Genomic DNA, 24,688 nt, shown 5'->3' with positions numbered 1-24,688 from the left:
CTCTCAGGATCTCACCTGGTCCTCTTCTCCTCCTCCCTCTTCATCATACTTGAGGATGTTGTCCCTGACATCATCTTCAGGGTCAATGAGCAGTTGCTTTGTCTGCCTCTCCTTCTCTCTGCGCTTGATCCACACCACAAACAACAGCACCATGCCTGCAATGATACACACATGAATGTGAAAAAACCCTATGGTATGTTGCAACAACCTCTAAAAAACAAACTAAAAGCAGACAATCAGATAAGTACGTAGTAAGGTTGCATATAAGCACAGAGTGCAGATGCTAAACATGTATAGCGTTTAATACGTTTAGCACGTTTGTGTCGGACTTGGCAACATTTAATTAAATGTCGGTTTTACTAATGCATCCTGAGGAAGCTGTTCGCCATTCGTCCTGAGGGATAAAAGACCGTCAAGAATAAACAACCTAAGTTTATGTTAACATGACAAACTGCAAAGTACAATGACATAGCTATGCCAACACAAAACCACTTAGGGAGCCGGTTGGTGGATGAATGGGCCCAGCAGGCAGATGGCTGCTACTCATAATTTATTTCCTCCAAACAGTCCCTTTAACCACAGCCACTATGACCTTTCCCTACTTAATCATACGGTTAACGTTTCAGTAATATGAATCATGACGAACAATTTTTCTTTGTTATTGCGTTTCATTTTTTATCCTTAAGTTTTTATTATCTTTGTAGTCTTATCTATCTATTTATATATTTATGGTTATTTCTGTGTGATCTTGTGCTTGTATATGTCATCACTGCAAAAGCTTGGTGTGCTGTACTTGAGTAAATAACAAGAAAACAGATTCAATTAGAATTCTGGGTTAATAGGAGTTATAAGATAATAGAAGATTCTAAATAATCGAAACTTTTAAAACATTTGAAATGATCTATTGGGATTGCCATACACAGTGTGAACACAGCAGCAACAAAGTAAGGCAAGACTGATAGTAGCATTTTTTCTCTACCAGGAAAGAAAAACACAAAAACATCTCATCCAGAGATGCTGGAGAAGATTCAAGCACTCCAGGCATTTATCTATTATACAAACTGGTGCTGATGTTATTGTATTGTTAAATATTTTATGTCTGTGCCATGTACTACACTTTTTTGAGGAATCTAATCACAGACAACTTTTCTACAGCAAATGTGTGGGTACGTGATATGTTTGAGAGCATCGCTGAATGAATAGCAAAAACTCACTGAGTAGTATGATAATGCAGATGAGGATGGAGATGATGGCTCCAGTTCCAAGGCCAGCAGCTGCCACGGCCCCGAGGGTGGTGCAATCTCCGTTTTCATCGCAGGGACACACCTTAACTTTGATGACTGACCTGTTGGACAATGGAGGGTTCCCGGAGTCTGACACGATTACAGGGACTTCATACACTCCAGGCTCTAAATATATTTGATACCGCAGACTCAAACGGGCAAAATCACCTGTAAAGGGAAAAGAGACATTACTAACAATCACATTTCATTTTTCAAAAGGATTATTTTTTTCCTGGGTTACAAATAGTTTAAATAACCGTATCCTCAAAAGTTGATTCTGCTCATCTGGATGTAGAGTTCTCCCACTGAAAACGTTACATCAAGATGAACAGAATCAACTTTTGGGGATTTACTTACCTGGATAATTGAGCATGCATCAAGACATAAAATAACTGTAATTTACATGTTTTATCTACATTTAATAACAGATATTTGTAAAAAAAATAAATAAATACTGCAGCCATTTAGTGAAACTTGCAAACAAAAATATAGCGTAAAAGGCAAAAAGACAAAATTCAAATGAGCATATGAATAGCAAATATTTGGTACGAACACCTTTATTCTGCAACACAGTCTGAACACTTAGGCAAGCTGTCTTGTAATTTCTTTAAGTAGTCTTCAGAAACAGTTCTGCAGACTTTCTGAAGGACACTGAAAGCTCTTCTTTATATGTTGACTATCTTTTGTTCTGTTTTCTGTCAAGATGATCCAACACTGCTTCAATAATGTTCAGGTCTGCGCTCTGGGGAGGCCATTGTGTATTTCCTTTATCCAGATATCTTTTTACTGCATTGGCAGTGTGTTTGAGATCACTGTCATGCTGAAAAATGAAGCTGTTGCCAATCAGATGCTTTTCATTCCATAAGAACCATTGCTACTAATTTTAGTCCAATTTTTGAGTAATTTGGCTTCTTGGCAGCCACCCTTCTACTGAAACCATTTCTGACGAGGCTTCAATCAAAGATGAATCAACCAAAAGGCTAGATGCATCTCTCAGGTCCTGTGTCAGGTCTTTGCTAGATCTTTTCCTATTTCTTAAGGACATGACCTATCACTTTTTCTTTTGCCGTCCTTTTGTTCAGTTTCTTCAAATTTTCTAAGGACACACTGCACAGCACGCTGGTACATGCCAAGTTTTTTGTTAAAATCTCTTTGAGAATCACCTCGTTGGTAGAAAATTACTATGTTATCCCTGTCATACTGTGCTATGTGACATTTTTCATTGGTTCAACTAAAGAAATTTGAACAAATTATATGTTTGTGTGACAGGGTGCTAGTAAAAAAGTACTTAACGATGTAATAAGTATGGCTCCTTGAAAGCAAAATAAAAAGAAATGGTAAGCTACTCAAGATTTTTTCACAGTAATGTACATGAACATGCACATGGTTAATAAACGCGTAAGGAGATTTTTGATGCATTGTCAGAAAAGTAAAAACGAAAACGTTTTTTGAATTTTTTAAATTTGATCATTTCTCTTCAGTGGTAACACCTTACCGCTGATCCTAGAAATTGTCCAGTTACGTCGGATGGTGGTGGGAAACGTGGGCAACTCGAAGACAAAAGGTCCAGCGTTGGGGTCTGTGTCGGCATCAGCGGCAGTGATGTTGACACCGTTGATGCTCCTGTACGTCCTTTCACAGATCTGAGACTCTTTGGGTATGAGTGCTGGGGGGTTGTCATTAATATCTATCAGATAGATCTGCAGTGTGCCTGTGCCGCTGGCTGCAGGAGAGCCTTAGAGCAGAAAGAGAGAAGCAAAAAAAATAATATCACGACAGGAGGAAAACATGACAAGAGAAGATGTGTGCAGTGAAAGGGACAATTGAAGGGGAAGAGAGAGATGTCGAAGGCTGGCAGAAGTGAGAGAAATAATGAAAGAAGATGAAAAAGAGAGATACAAAAAAGGAACGAGAAGAGGTGATTGGAGCATTGTTCATTCACAATGACGATGAAAAGGTAGGAATACTGTGAAGCTGCAGGAGAATTTCTACACTTGACAGAAACACTTCTGACAGTTATGCTTTCCAGTTCTTCTTTTAGTCTTACAGCAAAATCAAACCCATCACAGTCGATCCAGATGGTGGCACAGCGCATCCAATCTTCTGGAGCGAGTCTAGGTACAATAATGATGACTGTAACACAACTAAACAAGTCTTTGTCTATGTGTATTACACTGTTATATGATAGTCGTTTACCATTTTGGACATAAAGGCACTTTTATTTGAAATATTAACAGTACATTGCTTTAAAACAACTAATGGGACATTGTCAATGCACATTGACAGTCCTTCACTGTCACACAGACAATCAGTTGAATACTTGAAATTAAACACAGTATACACGTGTGTTTATGTATTAAAAGTAAATCTCCATAGAACGTATGCAGGGAACATTTAGAATGTAAAATAAAGGTGTTGTTGCAAACTGAAAGCAGTGTTGCATCATTTTTAAAGTGAGATCAAGTTGTACTAAGAATCTAGGTGATTTTCTTTTCTGTGTTGAACTCTCAATGACTGCACTAGACTGGCTCATTTACCATTTCAAATCAAATCACAAATCAAATCAAATCACTTTTTATTGTCACATCACATGTTCAGGCACACTGGCACAGCACATGCGAGTGAAATTCTTGTGTGCGAGCCCCACAAGCAACAGAGATGTGCAAACACAACAACACAAACGAGCAAAATACAAGAATGGCCAACCTGAACTAATAAATATATGTACAATATATAATAGTGTATGCATTTCTGGATGTGTATACTAAATATTTTCCTACGTGTGTGTGTGTGTGTGTGTGTGTGTGTATACACATTTTTACAAATTAAATAGTAAAAAAATAAAATAAAATAATAATAATAATAATAAAATATATAAAATATACAGAGTTGAATATGTGCAAAACAAGTGGCATTTATATACAGTGTGGAGTGCATAATGTTGAAGTTCCAGTAGTGAAGCTGAGGTGTCTATGAAGTGTTCAGCAGTCTGATGGCCTGATGGAAAAAGCTGTCTCTCAGTCTGCTGGTACGGGACCGGATGCTGCAGAACCTCCTTCCTGATGGAAGCAGTCTGAACAGTTTATGGCTGGGGTGACTGGAGTCCTTGATGATCCTCCCCGCTTTCCTCAGGCACCGCTTCCTGTAGATGTCTTGGAGGGAGGGAAGCTCACCTCCAATTATCCGTTCAGAGCACCGCACTACTCGCTGGAGAGCTTTGCAGTTGTAGGCGGTGCTGTTGCCATACCAGGTGGTGATGCATCCAGTGAGGATGCTCTCAATGGCACAGCGATAGAAGGTCCTGAGGATGCGGGGGCTCATGCCGAATCTTTTCAGTCTCCTGAGAAAGAAGAGGCGCTGCTGCGCCTTCTTCACTGTTTTGTTTGTGTGTACTGACCACGTAAGATCCTCAGCCAGGTGTACGCCAAGGAACCGGAAGCTGCTCACTCTCTCCACAGCAGCGCCGTTGATGGTGATGGGGGTGTGTACTTCTCTGCACCTCCGGAAGTCCACTATCAACTCCTTTGTCTTTGCGACGTTGAGGGTGAGATGGTTGTCTTGACACCAGTGGGTCAGGGCGCTGACCTCATTTTTAGGTAGTAATCACATTATACATATAAATCCGCAGCTATTGCCTATTAGCAAGGTGACAAAATTGTGACATTAAACGCTCTAAACTTTACACCAATGTTGTTCTGACTCAGCTTTGTAAATCTGTGGAAATTGTTGAGGCAACTTGGTCTGATACTGATGTAGGCATGCCATTGTAAGTGCTGCTTTAACTACAATAGTGTCAGCCTTGGAGTGCAATAACATGCACTGGTGCACACAGACACACTCACACTTCGTCTACGGGCACAATCTAGAAGCTTCTGCATTGACCGAACACAGCAACAGACCATCAGCAACTGCATTATGGAGAACTAGGAATAAGAAATAGACACTTTAAACAATCAGGGAGGGAGATAGCTGAGCAAAGTGATGAATGCATGAATGCGTATGTGCAGCAGGAAAATGTGGCAGAGAAACATCTTAAAAAAGGGTGCTTAGCGGTATAAAGCTCAGCGTTGTTTATTGAGTGTGTGTCAGTGGGTGACAGCCCTTAGCTTTCCCCAATTAGGAGTCATTTCCCTGTCATGCCCCACTGGCCCAGTCATCACATGGAATCAAGCGACCCCAGGGCTCATCTCTGGCATGAGATAAGGGCAATGCAATTTACAAAGATTTATGCAAAGCTTACAGATCTGCCAATTAAATGTGGCAACAGAGCAAGACGTTTGCCACAAGAAGGGTGAGACACAGCTGAAGACAAGGGTCTGGAGTGAGTCTGTTATCAGTTCGAGCTCTGTTTCACTGGTAACACTATGGTTTTTCGATTGCTTCATTAATATCAAGTGATTAATAAAGACATCAAGACGTCACTGATGAATATAATACGTTTTAGTATCTAGAGACATTGGATGAGTGACCTAAAATTTTTGCCATAACTGGACAACAGGCGTAAAAGTGGAAACAATATAGATGCTCAGCTCACACACAGTTTTGTGGGAAGTGCCTTAAACATGCATTCTATCTGAAGGCCACTATAAACACATTCCTACTGAGTTTAAGGGCTCTGTTGCTAATTTTGGGTAACGATGACTAAAAAACAAGTGTATTTTGTACATCTTGGTGATGCAATGGAGTATGAAATGACACGCTGACTTGCCAAGCACGAGACATTAGCCAATGAGCTTTTTATAGCCAGTTCTGTCCTTCATTGCCACATCAGTTTTTTTGCAACTAAGATGGAAACACCTATCTCGAGGGGTGTTTCCATCCCTCGAGATGGAAACACCCCTCAAGAAACCAGAGATTAATGTCATGGTAACCACATCTTTCATCTATTGTTCATGTTGTCTATAGATAGATAACATTGCATTCTTTTAACTATGACGACTCGTTAATTAACAGGTAGACTTCTATAATGTCCAAGTTATTATTCATCATTCAAAAGCCAGATACTTTAGGAAGCCATGCAGGCTATAAAATCACTTGAGTTTTCAAATATTATACAACAGCTTCTAAAAGCTTTAAATTCATTTCCCATCCAAGTGATCAAGTGGATCACTTGATTTGACCGACACTAATTAAACATTTTTATTATTAGTGTCTTTTTCATGCTATAAGCATCCAGACAGTAATTATGCATCTCTTCGTATTAACTGTTGTGTGTATTTCCAGTTTTTTTGTACTTTAAAAGCCAGTCTAGGGACAGGCATTGCAAATTAGCATAGGCCCTGTGTGTGGCATGGTTCATGTCACATACTTGTCCCTATACAAATACACAGTTAATGCAGACTGTTAAATGCAATTTGTACATGTGTAGATGCTCTACCAGGAATACATATGGTTCATGAATGCAGTACTGCAAACGCAGGCTTTCAAATGCACACACACACACATACACGCGCGCGCACACACACACACAGAGGCTTACCAGTTCTGCTGGTTTGTTAATCCTAGCCATGTATGGGGGACATGTGGAAGCAGCTTGCCACAGCTGATAGGAGAATTATGTGGGTTTTAACCAGCTAAATAAATAATTATGTTTGTGTAAATTCCTCAAAAGGATTTGTATTAACTCCTTTTTTTGATGGGGGATGAGAGATGCGAGGCATGGTGAAAAGACTCGTAGTAAGCCTACCATATGCTCTTTGAATAACGCATAAATATAAACAATACCATAGGTGTGTTAAGTGGAAAATGAGCCAAAGGGTTCTGAAATGGTCAGATTTCATCGAGGGGGTGTAATAAGTGTACTTCTCACCATGCTGTCACCACCTCTTCATGTCCCATTCTACTATCCTTACTGTCTCATAGTACTTCTTACCATAATCCCTCTTATGTTGTGACGGCTGGCACTCAGGCAAGACCCACATAGACACACAAACATGCACATGAAAAAAACCCTTCTGGTTTCTTTTGTTCTTGGCCACAGTCCCAATATCAGGCAGACCTATTAGAAGCATGCCTGTCGAAACGGTGTACTTTACAAAGGTGAGGTGAGCAAAAAACCCCAAATAATAGGAAACAGGTAACATATCGTGATTATAAAGAAGGTTTGGAATTAAAAAGCAGAAAAAAAAACAGGAAAGTCCAAACAACAGGAGCATGTAAACCTATAATCCTGCTGCGTCTCCATGCATCAACACAGCAGGTTACATTTTTTGCTGTTTGACATTGTCAGTCATCACAAATACATGTACACACACGTGTGCACGTACTCGCCAAATTTCGTTTCAAACGAGTGGCTTCACACATGCTAACACCTATAAACACACCAATGTTTCAAAGCCAGCTCAACTTAAGATAAATGCACCAGTGCGCTGCACGTCACTGATAAGGCAATTTGGAAGGAAAATAGCATTTCCCGTTTTACTTAAGAAAACAAGAAACATTCACTTCCACTTGAGAAAAAGTTATTTGTTTGCTGTGATTGGGTTTGTGCTCTGTAATGCTTGAGTTTCAACTTTGAGGCAGAACAAATAATGTATGCTACATAAATTGCACAAAGCCCAAGGAGGAAGCCGGCTTGGACACAAGATAGGAGAGGCTCAACAGTTTAACCAGTTGTGCAAATCCTGGATTTTCACTGACTCTAACCCAGCTACATGCCTTTATAGTCTTCTAAATCCACATGCAAGTCGAAGTTTTAATCAGCTGATATACTCAATATACAAAACACTAGCTTGTGTCTCAGAGTTCAATTACACTGTACAACTCTTGGCTCTGGATTACATCAAATGCATATAAAACAAATGGTAGCAAAGCACCTTCAAGAATACTGATTTTACGCTGAGGTGTATGTTATACTGTAGAAAGTCCCAGTTCTGTCATCATATGCCTAAACTATTGGACATCGGAGTCTTTAAAGAATGAAAACTTGATAAAAAAATGTGGTAAAAGTGTTAAGCAAATATGTAAGAAACAGCAAACTCTGATTTTAAATGAAAAATAGCAAACGTCACTAATGCAGCAGCTTAAAAGAGTTTCTTACCATTGTCTGTTGCCAGAAATGTGGCTTCATATATGTTGTTTTTTACATAGACAGACTCCCGGTCGAGCATTGCTGTGGTTACTATCTGACCGTTGCTTCTATTGATGGACAGCCAGTCTGCTGGGTCGTTCAGCTTTGAATACCTAAAGACACACAAAGACAGATCGATGGAGACGTTAGCGTTTCCCTGTTTACAAGCAATTAGAAATTTTCTCTTGCATCTGTGCATACCTAAATTGCCTCCCCACACACACGGTCTAAAAATCACAACAGCTTGACCTTCACACAGTTTAATTCTTCAACGACTTCTTCTCCAGAGCGTGCAGCCTACAGTCAATTTCACCTCATTTTTTTCCCACTCCTGTGTACCAGCCATTGAAGTCAATTACCTCCCTAGTTAAGCACTGACGCAACTACCTGTGTGTGTGTGTGTGTGTGTGTATGTGTGTGTTTTACACACCCATTTTCTGAACGTGTTTGCTTAAGCTTACACTGAGAGGTTTATATGCATATATGTCGCAATGCTTGCATGTTTGCAAATGTGCCTGTGTGTGTATATAGGGAATGTGTATAGTGTGGAGATGGGAACATGGGATCTTGGTACTGACAGGAAAGTGGATGTGGTAGCAGGTGGCAGCAGTCCTCTGGGATAAAGCAGCAGAGAAGGAACAGGGGATCATCTCCAGGACCGAATGCCAATCTCACTCTGATCTCGCTGTTCTTGTTTTGCTGGCTTTTGTTTCCTTTGGCTTGTTTCACACATTCGTTTTTATCTAAGCTCTCTCTACTCATGTCGCCTCACCTTAACTTGAGGTGCTTTTGTGTTCATTCATTTTCGTAGCCCCGTCTGTATCTTCTCATCTGTGTCTCATTTATTCTCCGATTCCGAGTTCATCAACAGAAACCGCTCTTGGTTCACGCGTACACTATGAGACATCATCTGTAGACATGTGACACCTTGGCCTTGTGCATCTATGTTTCTACACCAATTTCATTTCATTTACTGAATGTGAGCCGGGGTGAAAAAGCCAACTTGTTATGTGACATACACTTCCAGGCTTTCAATCTATTCAAAATGAAATGGATTTTACCTTAACCCCACTTTTATGTTTACTGAAATGTACTTTACTCAGGTGAGGGGTGGACAGAGACTATAATCTCTATCCTGTAGTGATTGAGGTGGGATTTTCCCAGCAGGCAGTGGGCATGATCCGAGGCAGAGCACAGTGCGGGGAAGGGAATCACAGAGATGACATTCCCACACTCTAGACAGATTCACACAGGCAAGCCAAGCCCACAGCCGCTAACAGGCAGACAGTGAAATCACCACCAGGACTACAGTGAGTCCATCACAGTGGGAGGGTGGGATAAAAGAGGGAGGAAAATGAGCAGGAATGTGTAGGAGAGGTGACATTCGGAAGTAGCAGCATGGCTGTATGATCTAATTTTAATGTCCTCATTAAGACCGACTTGATACCTACTGCTGTTCTGTGTCCAAATGCATTTCTATTGGCTTGACCATGCCAAACTGACAAATGCTCTCTGTCTGTGGAGTGGAGGGCAGACAAATGGGTGTACATTTTAATGAGAAGATAAAAAGTTTTTCCAAATGCTAGAAACATCATGTTTGAAAAATAAAAACATATTTCTGAGCCTATTAAACAAACAGTTCTTGATCTGGGGAAATATTTTTCTTGGTACCCTTTCATATCTGTCAATATGAAGATGAATTAAGCCAAATTTTTTCCCCTCCCTTCTGTCTCTGCGTTCTACTTTGCTTTCCTGGGCGTGGCTTTCATCCTGATCCATGGCTGGCACACCCTTGTCTCATCAGCTCACCTAACCAACTGCTTCTCCAACCACTCTCCGCCAGATTGTTCTGTCAGCTTCAGCAGTAAACTAACGCTGGGCCAACTCTGATTTATTTCCTTGTATATTTCTCTCTCATGTTAACCAAGTTCTGTCTCTGCGCCTCAGATCTTCCTAATGTGCAAGCCAGCAACCAGTCAGCTACCTGCCAGCCATGCTGTCACTTCTTCTGCCACACTCACCTGTCAGCCCACTCTCCACTGTCCTTCCCAGCTCTTCACCTCCCAGCTTTGCCTCCTGTCTGCCTTGGAGCCAAGCCTCATCACACAAACTCTTTTTTTTAATAGTAGTTTTATAGTTTAAAATGTCTGCTAATGGGAATCTCTTAAGGTCACTAATTAACTATACACATTTTTTTTATCTGTACAAACATCAGCGTTTTAAGCCCTGGAGTTTCTGCTATTTCTCTGGCAAACTATCAGTCAAAAAACATAAAACCAGAAATATAATTTGCTGTTTTTACACTTCACTTTGTGTACAAAAAGATTTGGCATGTTAAGAGACTTGTTAATTATTTAACCTTAATTTTAGGTGGTGCACAGACATGATAGTGGTGTCAATCTTTTTATCCAAAATTCAGCAGAAAAGATTAGAAATACGCAAATAATTTCTTTTTAATATGCCTGACAAATGAGCAGTCACGAATGAACTTTACTCAGAAATCTCAGAGGTCAGTGCCTCAACATTTGGGCAAATAAAATCAATGTTTTCAGCACAGCTCAATGCCAAAGCAAGAATTTTTGTTTTTCACTTGGATAACAGACCCTTTAAAATCAGGGACAGAGAAGGATTCAAATATGGAGCGCATAAATAGGTGTGTATAAGACATTTTCTTCTTTTTTGCCCTGCAAAATGACTGCAGCACCTATTTGTCCCCGGGTACGTTCCACGATAACACGAGCGCATGTACGCCCTCTGATGATAAACGCCGTAACACAAAGGTTTGTTCACAAAGCAGAGTGCTCTATTCATCCCCACACTTCAATTAACTCTCTCCAACTCCAGTCACCGCAGACGAATTAAACCATATTTAACGCACAAAAAAACCTCTGTATAAACAGTCTTTAGGGGGAAATTTCCAACACAATGACTCGACGTTTTGGTGGACTCATTAGCCGTGTTTTTGTATTTCAACAAAAAGTTAAGTGGAGAATATGGCTGGCTTCAAAATGTTGTTTTAACTTGCTGTAGTGCTGCCTATAGTAAACAACAGTGCTCTGGTCATCAGAGTGACGCCAACGAGAGCACCCACAGTGGTTTTGTTTACAAGTCCCAACTGTAAACGACGTAACCGTGGGCAACTGGCTGTCACCGTCGCTAACTTTTTAATGAAGTGCTATCCAATATTTTTTGTCTTCTTGTAAAAGTAAACAGTTTCCTCCAGTACGCTTCTGGAATATGAAATTTGGTTTCAATGTTATTCTGTGTGTGAAAGTTTTCCTATTCGTTCCCGCGCCTTATTTCCAATGCTTTCCGAAGCTCTCCTCTACCAGAAGGCTTCTCTCATTTGGGAGTTGCTAGGTGTGTGAGTACAGCTGGATGTATGATTAGGCCTGGCAGGTTAGTGATCTTAGCAAGCAGCAGGGAGAGGTATGACATTTATTTTTCAAACCCCCGACCCTGAGGATGAAAAATGCATGTCTCAAGCTTAGCCAAGGCGGTTTGGGTAATCACTTACGCCAGTGTCTCCAGTCCCATGTCTCGACCTTACTGGCTGGGTGTCTGACAGGTGATGCATGATGCTTCACTCCTCTTCCCTCTCCCCATCCCACTCCTGTACACACTGCCTTTCCCCAAAGCCCACACTGTCAGTCTGTCCCTCCATTGATAAGCACCTGTCAACTTCAAACCTTGACCTCACCATGTTCAGCTCCTGTCCCCTTCCCTCCCTTTATAGTCCCTTAGGTCCTATTTCACTTTACTTTTGACTTTTAAGGCTCCCTCTAAATCTTCTCCATGTCTGACTTTCCTTTATGTATCCACTCAAAAAGACAGACAGCTTTTTGTCACACACACCGACATGTGCAATATATTACATCTAACACAAAGCCCGGTGTAATATCTAAACGTCTTTCCCATTAAAGGCATGCCTGGTTTAAGGCATGTTTGACTGATGGCATTTGGAAGTACAATACTATGTAAAAGTCTTGAGCCACCCCTTGTTTGTTACATTTTGCTAAAAAAAATGGAAATTGAAATGTGCAAACATAAATGGAAATACAGTGTTAAAAGCAAAAACAGTGTTAAGTCTAGTTGTTGAATGTTGTCATTGTGTTTCTTAAATTTGTAAGGTCTTAGTTCAATCTATAGGATCAAGACATTCCTTTGTCTCTGACCACCTCTCCAGCCACTCTGTGCTGGGGGAGGTTTTATTGCAGATACATTCTATCTGGAAGATCTGATTCTTGTGATGTTGCTTCCTGCTTTTATGATCCTTTTGGTGAGCAGGAAGTCATGCATACAGAGACACATGTATACAGGGACACACACACACATTCTTGCACATGCATACAGATGTTTACACATACACACACATAGTGCCTTGTCTTAGAACCATTTGGGGGTTTTACGGTGGGAGGTGCTTTTGCTGTGATGTGTATTGTGTGAACTGTTTTCCCAATAAAAGGCAGCAAGCGGAGGCCGGATTTGGGGTCAGTCTGCGGTAGGATTCAGAGTGCTTTCTGAGACACCGGCCGGGGCCTCCCTTGCTAGCAAGTAAAAGAAATTCGTCTTGTTTTTGTCGTTAACAAGAATACGTTTCTAAACTAGCGGGGCTTGTGGAAACACAGACCCAACAAACAGTTTGTGAAATTCAAATGAGCTTGAGAGTGAGTATTTGGTATGACCACCTATTCCTCATCATAGTCAGAAACCTCTCAGGCAAGCTTTCTTTTCATTTTATTGAAGTAGTCTTCAGGAATAGTTCTTGAGATTTCTTGAAGGTCATTCCAAAACCTTTCCTTGGACTTTCATACACAGAAAAAAAAAGGTTACTTTAAACCCACTTTAAAAAAATTGTTACAGTTAAATCTATTAGTTTTAATCAGACAATAATGTAATTTAAAACTTTGACTTAAAGTACATATTTACTTAAGGACTAATTGTTTCTGCTGATTTTTTTCTGTGGTAAGTGATTTTAGGTAGAGTGAAATAAACAGTTTCAAACCAGAAATCCCAATTTTCCATTGCAACAATATAAAATTTCAGTTCAGCTAAATAAACCAGGATAGCTTTTAAAACTTTTTTTCTTTTTTTCTTTTTTTTAAATTTAAACGTATTCTTTGCCAAGTTGTCTGTTATGTATGGACCCTGGTTCATCCCTTGAGTCAGGTACCTTTTTTATGGTTAAATGACTCATAGGTCACTGTGAATTGATAAAAAACAAACAAAGACAAATATCCCTTTGAAAATGGTAAGGCACAACGAGTGTATCGAAAATAAGTGAAAAAGCAACAAATGTCCAAAGAAAAGCTTTGAACGACTTTCAGAAAACCCAAGAAAACCCAGAAAAATACAAGAAAGTCTGGCTCCTTGGAAGCAAAATATAAAGAAATGAGTGAGACTCTTGCACAGCACAGTATGTGCAGCAGTATCAGTTCTGTGTGATACAACTGAGAAAATGGCAAAAATGAAACCCTGAATTTAAAATTCTTCAAAAATAATGAAGACAACTGGTGTCCTTACGTAACGACTCGAGCAGATACCTTTTATGGAAAAGGTGTAAAGCAGTGGGACTGATAACGATTCTGTCCAGATGGAACCAAATGAATGAGGTGCAGTCTTTGCTTTTCATGTGGCGAGAGCGGAGGAAGGAGATTTAGCCTGTGTTTATGTCAGTCGGACTGTGCCAGAACACAGCATGCTAGTAAAAGTGTTAACCTAAATCCAGGATGCACCGCAGTCTTGACAGGTCATGGAAAAAGAGAGTGGAGACCAATGAGTTAAATCCACAAAAAGTAGAAACTGATCTAGCGAGGAAGATAACAGAAAAAAAAGAAAGTGTGGGAGCGAGCAAGAGAGCGAGAGCAGGAGCCCAGCTGGTGACTTTGGAATCTTCCTAAATTATAATGTACACCCAATTTACTCTCATTTGCTGTGAAATTATCTAGGAAATTTGTTTAGATCTTTTCCCTGGAGAAGTGCAAGGTGGTTGGAAGGAGGTGGTCTTAATGTCACACCAAACATCCGTGTTATCAGCTTAATTGTGTACTCTTCTGTGCTAGTTATAAATCACGGTGCACTCACTGTAATCAGTACTGACATTGTACATGCACAAATGGAAACATATGGGTTCTGCAGTTGTATGGGTGTCATCTAAAGCCTTGTTCTCTCTTCATGTAGAATGCAGAGCAGATTGTTCTTAACACAACCCATCTAAGTTTGAAGGGTCATAGTGGAGCCACTGGTGCTGTCAAACTGACAGCAGGACTTAGAAAAGACCTGCTGGTCATTCAAAGGTTGGTTTACATTTAAAATCCAGAGAGGCTTAGCGCAGAGAAGAAACACTGCAGGTGGACATAATGCTGTGTCAGGTGTTTGGGCCTCAGCCAGCTGTTCTCTTTGCCGCCCCCACCTTGCTCCATCTCTTTTGTTCTCTCTCTCGTGTTGTGTGCATCTGTGTGTGTGTGTGTGTGTGTGTGTACCTGCCTGTATGTGCTCATGCAACCTACAGAAATGCACACACATCTGATTACCCCAGAGGCTGCTGCTCCCTATTAACCTTTTTACCCTCCTTACTCAGAGTTCTCTGCTGGCACATAAACTTCTCACAGTAAGATTTTGAGAGATGGGTAATGCCAAAATATAGTCCCCTTTTTGAACTTTGACCTCTGACCACTGACAGGGAACCAATCTGAGGCTTTTTAGCCCACTGCCAGTGCATATGGATGCAGGTTTGTGCTTACACAGCAGATAGCCACTCTACAAGCTAGAATTAATTAGACAATATAGCCAAACCACATGGAAAAGATGTTATCTAATTAGATTTAAAGGATATACAAGATCAAAATTAAACTAATGCCCTACTAAATTTTTCCATTCTGTGGACAGAACTGTCTCTCAGTACTCGCTCAGTACCTGATTATCTGCTGCATCTGAAGTCGGTCGGGATCTGACGCCGAGAAGGTCGTCAGGCTGGTGCCAGCAGGGACACCTTCCTCAAAGCGGATGTGTTTTGGGTTTGTGGGGAAGTAAGGAGGTTCGTTTACATCCTGCACAGATATGGTGACCCCAGCCGTGGACTGGAGTGAGGACTGGATGCCAGTGGCCAGGTGGGCCTGGTTGGACACCACTACCGTCAGCATGAAGGCACGGTTCATCTCAAAGTCTACCGGCTGGAGAAAGGAAAACAAACAAACAGAGTTACTTACATTTGAAAGGAGAGAATGCTGAACACATTTGAAATAGTTTAAGCTTTTTGAAACTGTTGGCCTTCATGTTGCTTGCTCCGTCTTCTCTTTCTATCTCCTTTGTGTGCAGGTTGCCCTTGTCTCTTCATCTCAGTATTTGTTATTTTTCACTCTTTCTCTCTATGAGGACATGCTCTATTCTGGACCGATTCTGGGTAAGATTACTGCTTTTCAAATACAGCCTCTTAGGTTACAGTGTTACCTACAGCAGGGTAAAGGTAACACTTTAGAATAGTTTTGCATTACCAAAAATAAATACCCCTTTCAGCTTGCTCATGAGTATACATCCACAGGGTGTCTGTAGCCCTGTGTACATTTACCACTAAGTGTATTGATTTTACTTCACTGCACAGCTTCTTGATATTGGCAACATCTCTCCCACCACATGACCAGCAAGAAAGCTATTCATTTTCCTCAGACTAACGACTTTAACCAAAATACAAGATAGCAGGTGAAAGACACCCGTTTTCTCAAGGTTTCTTAAATTCTTGCCCTCAAACAAATCAAATGTCCAAGAATGAGGGAGACTGTATTATGTACTGGTGAGGATAAGCAATGAAAAAATATAACAGAGGTGACTAACCTCCCGTGTTCATCGCCTGCACATTAACAAAACACTGCAGGCTATAGAGTTAAAGCTAGAGAAAGTTTAAGTGATATTTTATTATATAGTCTGATTATTACTATTATAGTGTCAACAGCATTATTTCTTTTTCTGAAGAAATAATTTCCAAGCATCATGCTTGGACTATAATCATTATACTGATTAGTGTAAAGATCCCTGTCAACATTTCTCTTTTCGCCTCTACCTGGGGAATATGCATTAAACCTTGCTGATGAAAAGGGACATGATAAATGAACAGATGTCATGTCAAGTAGTCTCCTGAGGAACAAAGACGCACACAGACACGCAGACACAGTGCAGGGCTGATACTGTTCGCCGTGTGTTGTCACTCCTTTTGGATTAAAAGTGTGTATATGTGTACACTACAGGGGGTTTTGAGACCTGAGCTTAAACCACAGTGACAGTTTTTTGCTCCCCTAATGAAGAATACACAATCGAGTTCAAATGACAGCAAGCAAGGAGATAAAAACAGAACAAGTATGCTGCTTGTAGTGTCCACTTGTACATTTCTAAACAGGCAGATGATAATTACTGCTCCAAAGCTGATGCTGATGTTAATGACTTTGAGCAGATCTGTATGTTGCATCAACTCACTGTTATCGGCGGACAGTCTGAGAGCACAGAGATAAAAAAACAACAACAAAATGAGCGCTTTCAGGAAGGTTGGTTGACAAGGCCACTGAAGAAGAGGTGTTTGTACCGGTGCTACGGTTTGCCTGTGTATGTACATGCACGCAAGTATAAATAAATGTAAGCACGCTGGTGTGTATTCGTCTGTGACCTCGTGGAGCACTGGGAGCCCATTTACAGGGTAACCACGCTCAGGGCTCTTTGATCTAAAGCCAGTGGTATTCAAAACACAGGGAGGTCTAGAGTATAGCTGTAGGCTACATAAAACACACATACACACCGAGACACACACACCCTGAGGGAAGCCAGAGGGGTGAGAGGTCAATAATATGGCTTGCATCGTTTGCCCATGAGCCATCACATCTTACATCTCCTTGAATCGCTTCGCTCTTTTCTCTTTTTCCCTTTTACCTAATTTGTTCCGCTGGACTTCAGCTTTCCACCCCCTCGTCTTTTCACATCTGCCCTACCCCGGCTCTCTGTGATCTATGCTCTCTGCGGGCTGCATTCCTCAATCCTCGGAAATCTGTCTTCGCCTCACTTCACTTCTCCTTTCCACTTCCCCTGTCATCTTTGGTGTTTATCATAAGCTGTGATTTACATAACTTACCTACTCATTTGAAGCAAGTGGCTTTATTTGTGTGTCTGTGTGGATTTGTATTTTTTTTGTGTGTGTTTGTGTGTTTACTGTCTTTATTACCGTAACGTAAAACGAGAATACGGCTCACAAAATCCACAGAGAGCAGTGCAAATGTGTGACATGATCGGGTTAAATCCTCACCCCTTGTTTACAGAGGAATTCAACTCTCTTGTGGAAGACTGATGTGTATCTGGGTGTCAGTGTAATTTAATCTGTCTGTAATAGCAGCCACAGATGCCTTGGTTAAAAAAAACGTGTTTTTTAAAAAAAGAGCAGGAACAACAAGCTAGCACCAGTCTTATGGGTTCTTGACTTTACCTATTACAAGCTGTCTGATGTGAATGTTCTGTCTCCTTTTTCACAAAGCAAACCAAAGCACCCTGTTTACTTGTTGAGACTGTCTATTGCTCGCTTCGTCCCAGGGGGTGTCCTGTCTCTTATTTTATGATTTCCTGATAACCTCCCACGGGTCCCTGTGCAAGCTTAGGGCTACCCGACTGCCTGCTGAATTTTGCATCAGGGAGTGAGAGGAATGGATTATAAAAGGCAGTCATCTAGAGATAATGAAGAGAAGCAAAATGCCAATGCTCATTGCTCAGGGTGCTATGGGAATTATAAGGAAATGTTATTGCTATTTTTTTCAGATTATTATGTGATGTGAGATGCAGTTTGCAGGAGTCAGATACATGGTGAGAAAGCCCCTGGGTGAAATAAAACAGTTATTTCTACAAAACCCATGAAACACAGTAAGCACATTTACAGAAAGCCACACAAAGGATGGCCACAGAGATGCAAATCAACAGGACACACATCTACAGTAAATGCACACACACACAGTTTATGATTGATGTTATATGGAGGCTTTTTTTCTAAATGGGTTAAAATCATGCGGACAACCTCTGACTGAGAGGTCAAACAGTAATGTAGCAGGCTGTTACAAGACAGGGCTTTGTTGTTGCTGTCTTTTACCACAGCAGCTACAACATTATGAGTGTATAAAAAACGTTGCCTTTGTAATTGAGAAATCAATACCTAATTTGCTACAGTGGTCTCACCAGCCATTGTGTTTAAGTCTCTGTGTGAGCGTACGAGCTGTTTCTGAAGGGCACAGCGGTCTCCAATCCCTCATTTGGACATAAAGGGGCATATGAAAGACAAAGACCCCAATCTGTCCCTATTTAACTCTGTAGTCTATTATTACTGCTTGCACCTAAATCTGGAGGGGCTTTGACATTCAACAGAGAAAACCAGTGTGTTTCTTCTACAGGGAAAGGCTCAGAATGTTATGTTAGGCCTGGATCTTACCTTCACCACGGTGACCATGCCATCATTTGAAATCGGGTCGGTGCGGATGGTAAAATGCCCAGATGGGTCTCCGCTGATGATCCTGTAGATGGCATTCCAATTAGGGGAGTGCGGTTGATCAGCATCTATAACCGTCAGGTTAGCCACAACGACATCTACACGGTTCTCGGGGACCTCTCCAGAAAACTGTAGAAAGAAAGAGTGAAATGTTACCTCGTGATACATCACTTTGAAACATCTCACTGCCGCTGTGGTCGTTTAAGATGCATTGAGCCGTTTGAGTGTGGCAATTCCTACAAAAAGCCACTGAGTGCCTATCTTGCTTTTCCATTTGTCTTTATAGAAACATTCCTCCTTTCAGGTTTTCAGGTAGAGTAATTTTAATGAATTCGCTTTTACCACTGCTGGGTAGTAAACAAGCAGTAAACACAGTTTCACACTAGCAAGCACATGCACACAAGGGCGTTGTTCCATTTTCACTGCTTTCTGCATTGCTAGTACACATCATTGATGAGCAATACTATTTCATCCCTTAAAAAGCCACAGAAACAAGGGAGAAAAGAATGGGTGAGGAGAAAAAAACAGGAGTGTGGAGGGTTAAAACAAATGTTTAAGTGTATATGAGTGGTTTTTAGTTGTCCCTGTCCTGTACAAACACATGTGCTTTGCCCTGATAAGCCTTGATGAGGAGTGAGCTGCTGTCTGTTATGCGTCTGCTATGTTAGGGATTCATCAAAGCTGTACAGGCTCAGTAATAAATCCCACAAAGACCCATCAACTAACTATTGCAATGACTCCACTCCAACTCTGTAAAACACAACTTGACTGTAGCCCTACCTACACAAACAACTTGTCAACTCTTAACCAATTACTTGAGGTCAGAGCGTGTTGGCATGACCTCATCTCATCTGCAGGCAACAGGCATGTAGTACCGTACAGTCACCGTGTCACATGGGTAACAGGCATGGAAGAGCGACTGAGTAGCTTATGTGAGGATATCAAAGAGCAAAGCCCCAGACCAAACACTCCATCGGATCATAATACCCTGCCTGGCAAACCTCGCATCACCCAGCAAACAGCCGACAGCAGCGGGCAGATTAGGGGGCTGCGTCGGGAGAGCTGTTCAGAGACTCAATGACATTCTTAAGACAACAGACAAGTCCGGGTGGTCCTGATGCGCTGCCTTCTTTGGATAGGCAGGCTGTCGTTTGTTAGTGTTAGAGTGTGTACGTGTGTGCTCGTGTGGTTTATTACTGTGGTTTGGTTCAGGGACTCTCCAATGCCAGTTCAATAAAATAAAACTTCAGTGGTGGTTCTTATAGGCTCCCTAAGGAGCATCTTATTTCTCAACACACAGTAACAACTAAGGGCAAGTGTTAATCAAATCTGATGGAAGACTTTGAAGGGTACACCGCAGCTCTGATTATCAGCGCCGCAGTCTGAGCTTTTTGTCTCATTATCTCTTTATATAGAGGAGGGGGAGGGGCGTGATACGTCACATCAAGAGTTTGAATAAATTAAGTCTTGTTTTTTTCTCTCGGGGAAAACTATTATTACTATACTCACGTGGCAAACACAAACTTGAAAGGGTTCTTTGCAAAAAACGTCAAATGTAAAAGACTAAAACTGTCAACATAAATGTGTACAGGACGTCAAGGGCAACGCATATTACAGTCAATAAACTCCAATTACTGCACTTTTGTCATTTTTGATTTTAGATAGCAAGTATGTTAACAAGCATCAAATTCCTGTGATGAGTAATGCAACGCAGTGTGCCTTTCAGCATAACAAAGTAAGTTTAAGAATGCAGTTAATCTGAACATTTTCAAGGAGACAAGAGCCTTTCTATGCTGAATAATAGACAGGTGAGATCTTTGAGTAAACCTTCAGATAATTACTTGGAAGTCATTATTGTTCCTCTCTTAAACCAAAGGTTTCTCCGAATTATCATTTACAAACGCTCTGTTTTCAAGGGTTTAACTTTAATGACAATGATCTTTGATGGATGTTGGGGTTATTGTCAATAATGGATGGAACAAAGAGCTTTTAAACATTGGGGGAAAAAAGCCTAGAGTTGCTCTCTTTCTTTCACTGTCTTAGTGATTTATTATACTAATGCTGCTGTGGCTTCTATAGGCTCTGCTGTTAGTGGGTCTTTTAACATAGACCTTCTGTATCACCATCTACAGGCAGAGGCTTAAATTTCCTCTAATTAAATAGGCTTGTATTTCTTTGTATATGATTCTGTCCCCAACTGCTGGACTTTCTGATTGTGATTGGCACACAGTGCTGTTGGCACAACACTTGACAAAACACCTCTTGCCAACACCCTGAACTCTCTGTCACTTTTCTGGCAGTGGAGAAACACTAAAAGAGGCAAGGAGAGGTAAAAGCGAAAGCAGAGAAGTGACAGGGGACTTAATCATATAAGCTTTGTTAGGATAGTAGCTAAAGGAGGCCAAGAAAGCACTGCGGTGACTCTTGCAAAGAGACACTCTGATTTCATGGTTTTACGTTTCTACGTATTCCCAAAAAGCAGTGAATGCCACATTTCATCCGTCTGTACCATGGATGGCACATGCATGTATGCAGCCCTGACTATCCACCCAAAGTCTTCCCATCTGTACCCATGCACCACCCTTTGCGGACTTGAAAAAATAGGCCAGCCTCTGATAGGCATGATGAAATATTAATCTCCAACATTAAAGACAAATTCCCCAAACTTTATATTTCTGGGACATGTTGAAAGATCTATGGGGTTTATTGCAAACACTAAATATTTGCATAATGGCCTGCATTCTCGACAAAATGGCTCTTATGTTATACCCCCATGAAAGTGGATGATTTATGAAGGGAGTGGGTAAAAGTGCTCTGCTCATCGTGGCTCCAAAACCTCCACTAAACTTGATCATCAATATCCATGATAGTATTAACTTCCCTCTGTGACGGTGATGGAAATGCACTTAAACACGGTGGAATACAGAGAATATCAATCTATTATTGCCCACTATCATCAATACACCACCATCGGTAGAGAATCTTAATGCAGGAAGGGGGTGCCGAGTCAGTAGAGGCCTCTGATTTACAACGAGCCATGTCTACACTTTATCACTACTGCTGTACAAAATAGCTCCCGCGACTAAATAATTCTTCATTCCTTCTTCTCTCCCCATCATTCTCTCGTCACTTTTTTCCTTTTCATTTTCCATCGTTGACTCTACTTGGTGGTCCACTCATCAGCTCCCCTTACTGTTTTCTTTCTTTCTTCACCCTTTCCTCTGCTTCTTCCTTCCCTCTGCCCTCCGAATGCCCTGCTTTGTGTGACATAGCAGTTCTCTGACGAGCTCTGTGACTGACATATGCTTACCTCTAACGCTAAGTCATCATCATAAGGGTCTTAATAGCCCCCAGTGCAAATGCTAATGCTAAAATTGCTGCTACCACCTCTAAGAGTTGTGTACAGTATACTGTTTGGCTGATACTGCCTCCGTCGATATTCCAGCAGTTGCAAAGCTAAGCACCTTATCTACCCGACATAACCAGGCTCTCATCCCTGATGATAGGAAGCCACACATCCAGAATAATCCTGACATCTGAAACCACACTGACACGGAGACAGCCTTTTCATTAAACAAAACATGTCGAACGCAGAAAAACGACTTCACTTTAAATTTTCTGAACAAATGTCTCTGCCACGTCCTATGAAACTTATTTCCAACCACAAAAATAATAAGTCAGATTTTCTTTGTTTACAGCTATAAGTATAAAAAATGATTGAGCTGCTGTCTCAAATGTCTCAAACATTTATGCATTTTACAGATATATATATATATACACACGTATATATATATATATATATACATATATATACGTGTATATATATATATATATATATATGTGTATATGTATATATATGTATATATATGTATAGCTGGATAGCGTAGTGGTTAGACTACACGCCTTTGGAACAGAGGATCGCAAGTTCGATTCCTGCCTGGGGCGTCTGTATCCAGTAAGGGTCCTAAGGCTAGACCCCCTATGCTAAGCAAGCCTACCGCAGACATGAGCGAGACAGATAAATATGAAGGCATGCCGGCTCGGACGTCGCCCGGATCAACAAGGTCCGCGTCAGGTGTTGAGGAACCAGGGCACCCTGACAAAAAGTGGGCTACTGGAACAAGAAGGCATCGGTGGGCAAGAGACGAAAACAGGGCGTTGTTGGAATGCTACTATGCAAGTAACCCCGGCGGAAGGGGCTACATGAATAGGATGAGGGACCTATGGATTCTTCGATACCCAACATCCACAATGACGGCGAAACAACTAGTAGCTCAGTGTTCCAACATTCGAAAGAAGGGACTGCTCTCACAGCTAGAGATTGACGAGGTACAACACAAATGCTACGGCAAGGAGGAGTCAGGACGCCAGGGGGGGAGATATCATCACCCCCACCCGAGATTGGGTACATAGCCCCAAGTGCGATAGGAGAAGGATCGTTGAGTGCGAGAGGAACTGACCTGAAAAATAGGATCATGGCCAAGCTTGAAACCTGGATCCCGCGTAGCCGGTTACCAAGATTACGTGAAGTTCCCTCAGAAGGTCTGCTAGATGATGTTAACGCAGCACTACGGGCAATACCTACAACCACGATTACCGACACTAACAAGCTGATCTACAATACGGCAACAGTGATCAGTGAGATGCTTGGCTACAAGTTGAACAGCGACAAGGGGCAGTACCCTCCATGGAGAAGGAGGCTAGAGGGCAAGATCAAAGTAGCACGGAGGGAGGTTAGCCAACTAACGGAGTTGCAGAAAGGTGCGACAAATAAGGTGCCTAAGAAATACAGCAAGCTGTCCATACCTGAGGCCTTGGAAACTGCCAAGCAAAGACTCACAGCCTTGGCCAGCCGCTTGAGGAGGTACACCAGAGAGATAGAAGGCAGGAGAATAAACCAGCTGTTCTCCACAGAACCAGCAAAGGTGTACTCTCAGTGGCAAGGGAACAATAAGAGAACAGCACCACCAAGGCTGGAGACGGAGCAATACTGGAAGAGCATATGGGAGAAGGATGCAACCCATAACGGCAATGCTCAGTGGCTAGAGGATCTGAGGGCTGACCACAGCGACCTCCCTGAACAGGGTCCAGTAACCATCACAGTGGCAGATATCCAAGAAAGGGTCTCCAGTATGAAGAGTTGGACAGCACCAGGGCCCGACATGGTTCACGCCTACTGGCTGAAGAAGCTGACTGCACTCCACGAGCGTCTGGCAGCACAAATGAACCAGCTGCTAGTTAACGAGAGACACCCGGAATGGCTAACTGAAGGCCGGACGGTCCTGATCCCCAAGGACCCCAAGAAGGGACCGGTCCCCTCCAACTACCGACCAATAACCTGCCTCAGTACTACATGGAAGCTCCTGTCAGGCATCATATCGGCTAAGATGAACAGGCACATGGGTCACAGAAAGGAATTGGCAAGAATACCAGAGGCGCAAAACACCAGCTACTGGTAGACAGAACAATCAGCCGAGACTGCAAGACCAGACTGACCAACCTGTGCACTGCCTGGATTGATTACAAGAAGGCCTATGACTCAATGCCCCACAGCTGGATACTGGAATGCCTAGAATTGTACAAGATCAATGGGACCCTAAGAGCCTTCATCAGGAACTCAATGGGGATGTGGCGTACAACACTAGAGGCCAACTCCAAGCCCATAGCACAAGTCACCATCAAGTGCGGGATCTACCAAGGAGATGCTCTGTCCCCACTGCTGTTCTGCATAGGCCTGAACCCCCTCAGTGAGATCATTAACAAGACTGGCTACGGATACCGACTACAGAACGGAGCAGTTGTCAGCCACCTCCTGTACATGGATGACATCAA

At 41.8% G+C, this 24,688-nt stretch overlaps 1 protein-coding gene across 1 annotated transcript in view; it reads right to left on the bottom strand.

Moving 5' to 3' along the window:
- LOC146610986 (cadherin-4-like) overlaps nucleotides 1-24,688 on the bottom strand; it is a 251,544-nt gene that overhangs the window by 5,069 nt on the left and 221,787 nt on the right. Inside the window, exons 10-15 of the mRNA XM_085343936.1 lie at nucleotides 18,800-18,985; nucleotides 15,268-15,524; nucleotides 8,323-8,465; nucleotides 2,779-3,018; nucleotides 1,215-1,451; nucleotides 16-155 (exon numbers count right to left, since the gene is read on the bottom strand). Coding sequence (XP_085200062.1) covers nucleotides 16-155; nucleotides 1,215-1,451; nucleotides 2,779-3,018; nucleotides 8,323-8,465; nucleotides 15,268-15,524; nucleotides 18,800-18,985 — 1,203 coding nt within the window. The remainder of the gene's footprint in view (nucleotides 1-15; nucleotides 156-1,214; nucleotides 1,452-2,778; nucleotides 3,019-8,322; nucleotides 8,466-15,267; nucleotides 15,525-18,799; nucleotides 18,986-24,688) is intronic.

The sequence above is a fragment of the Diplotaxodon limnothrissa genome, linkage group LG20 (genome assembly GCF_057381915.1).
Source record: "Diplotaxodon limnothrissa isolate DT_005_m linkage group LG20, D_limnothrissa_male_GT1.1, whole genome shotgun sequence".
Lineage (NCBI taxonomy): Eukaryota > Metazoa > Chordata > Actinopteri > Cichliformes > Cichlidae > Diplotaxodon > Diplotaxodon limnothrissa.
Note: the sequence above shows the minus strand (reverse complement) of the source record. Positions and strands in the feature narration are given on the sequence as shown.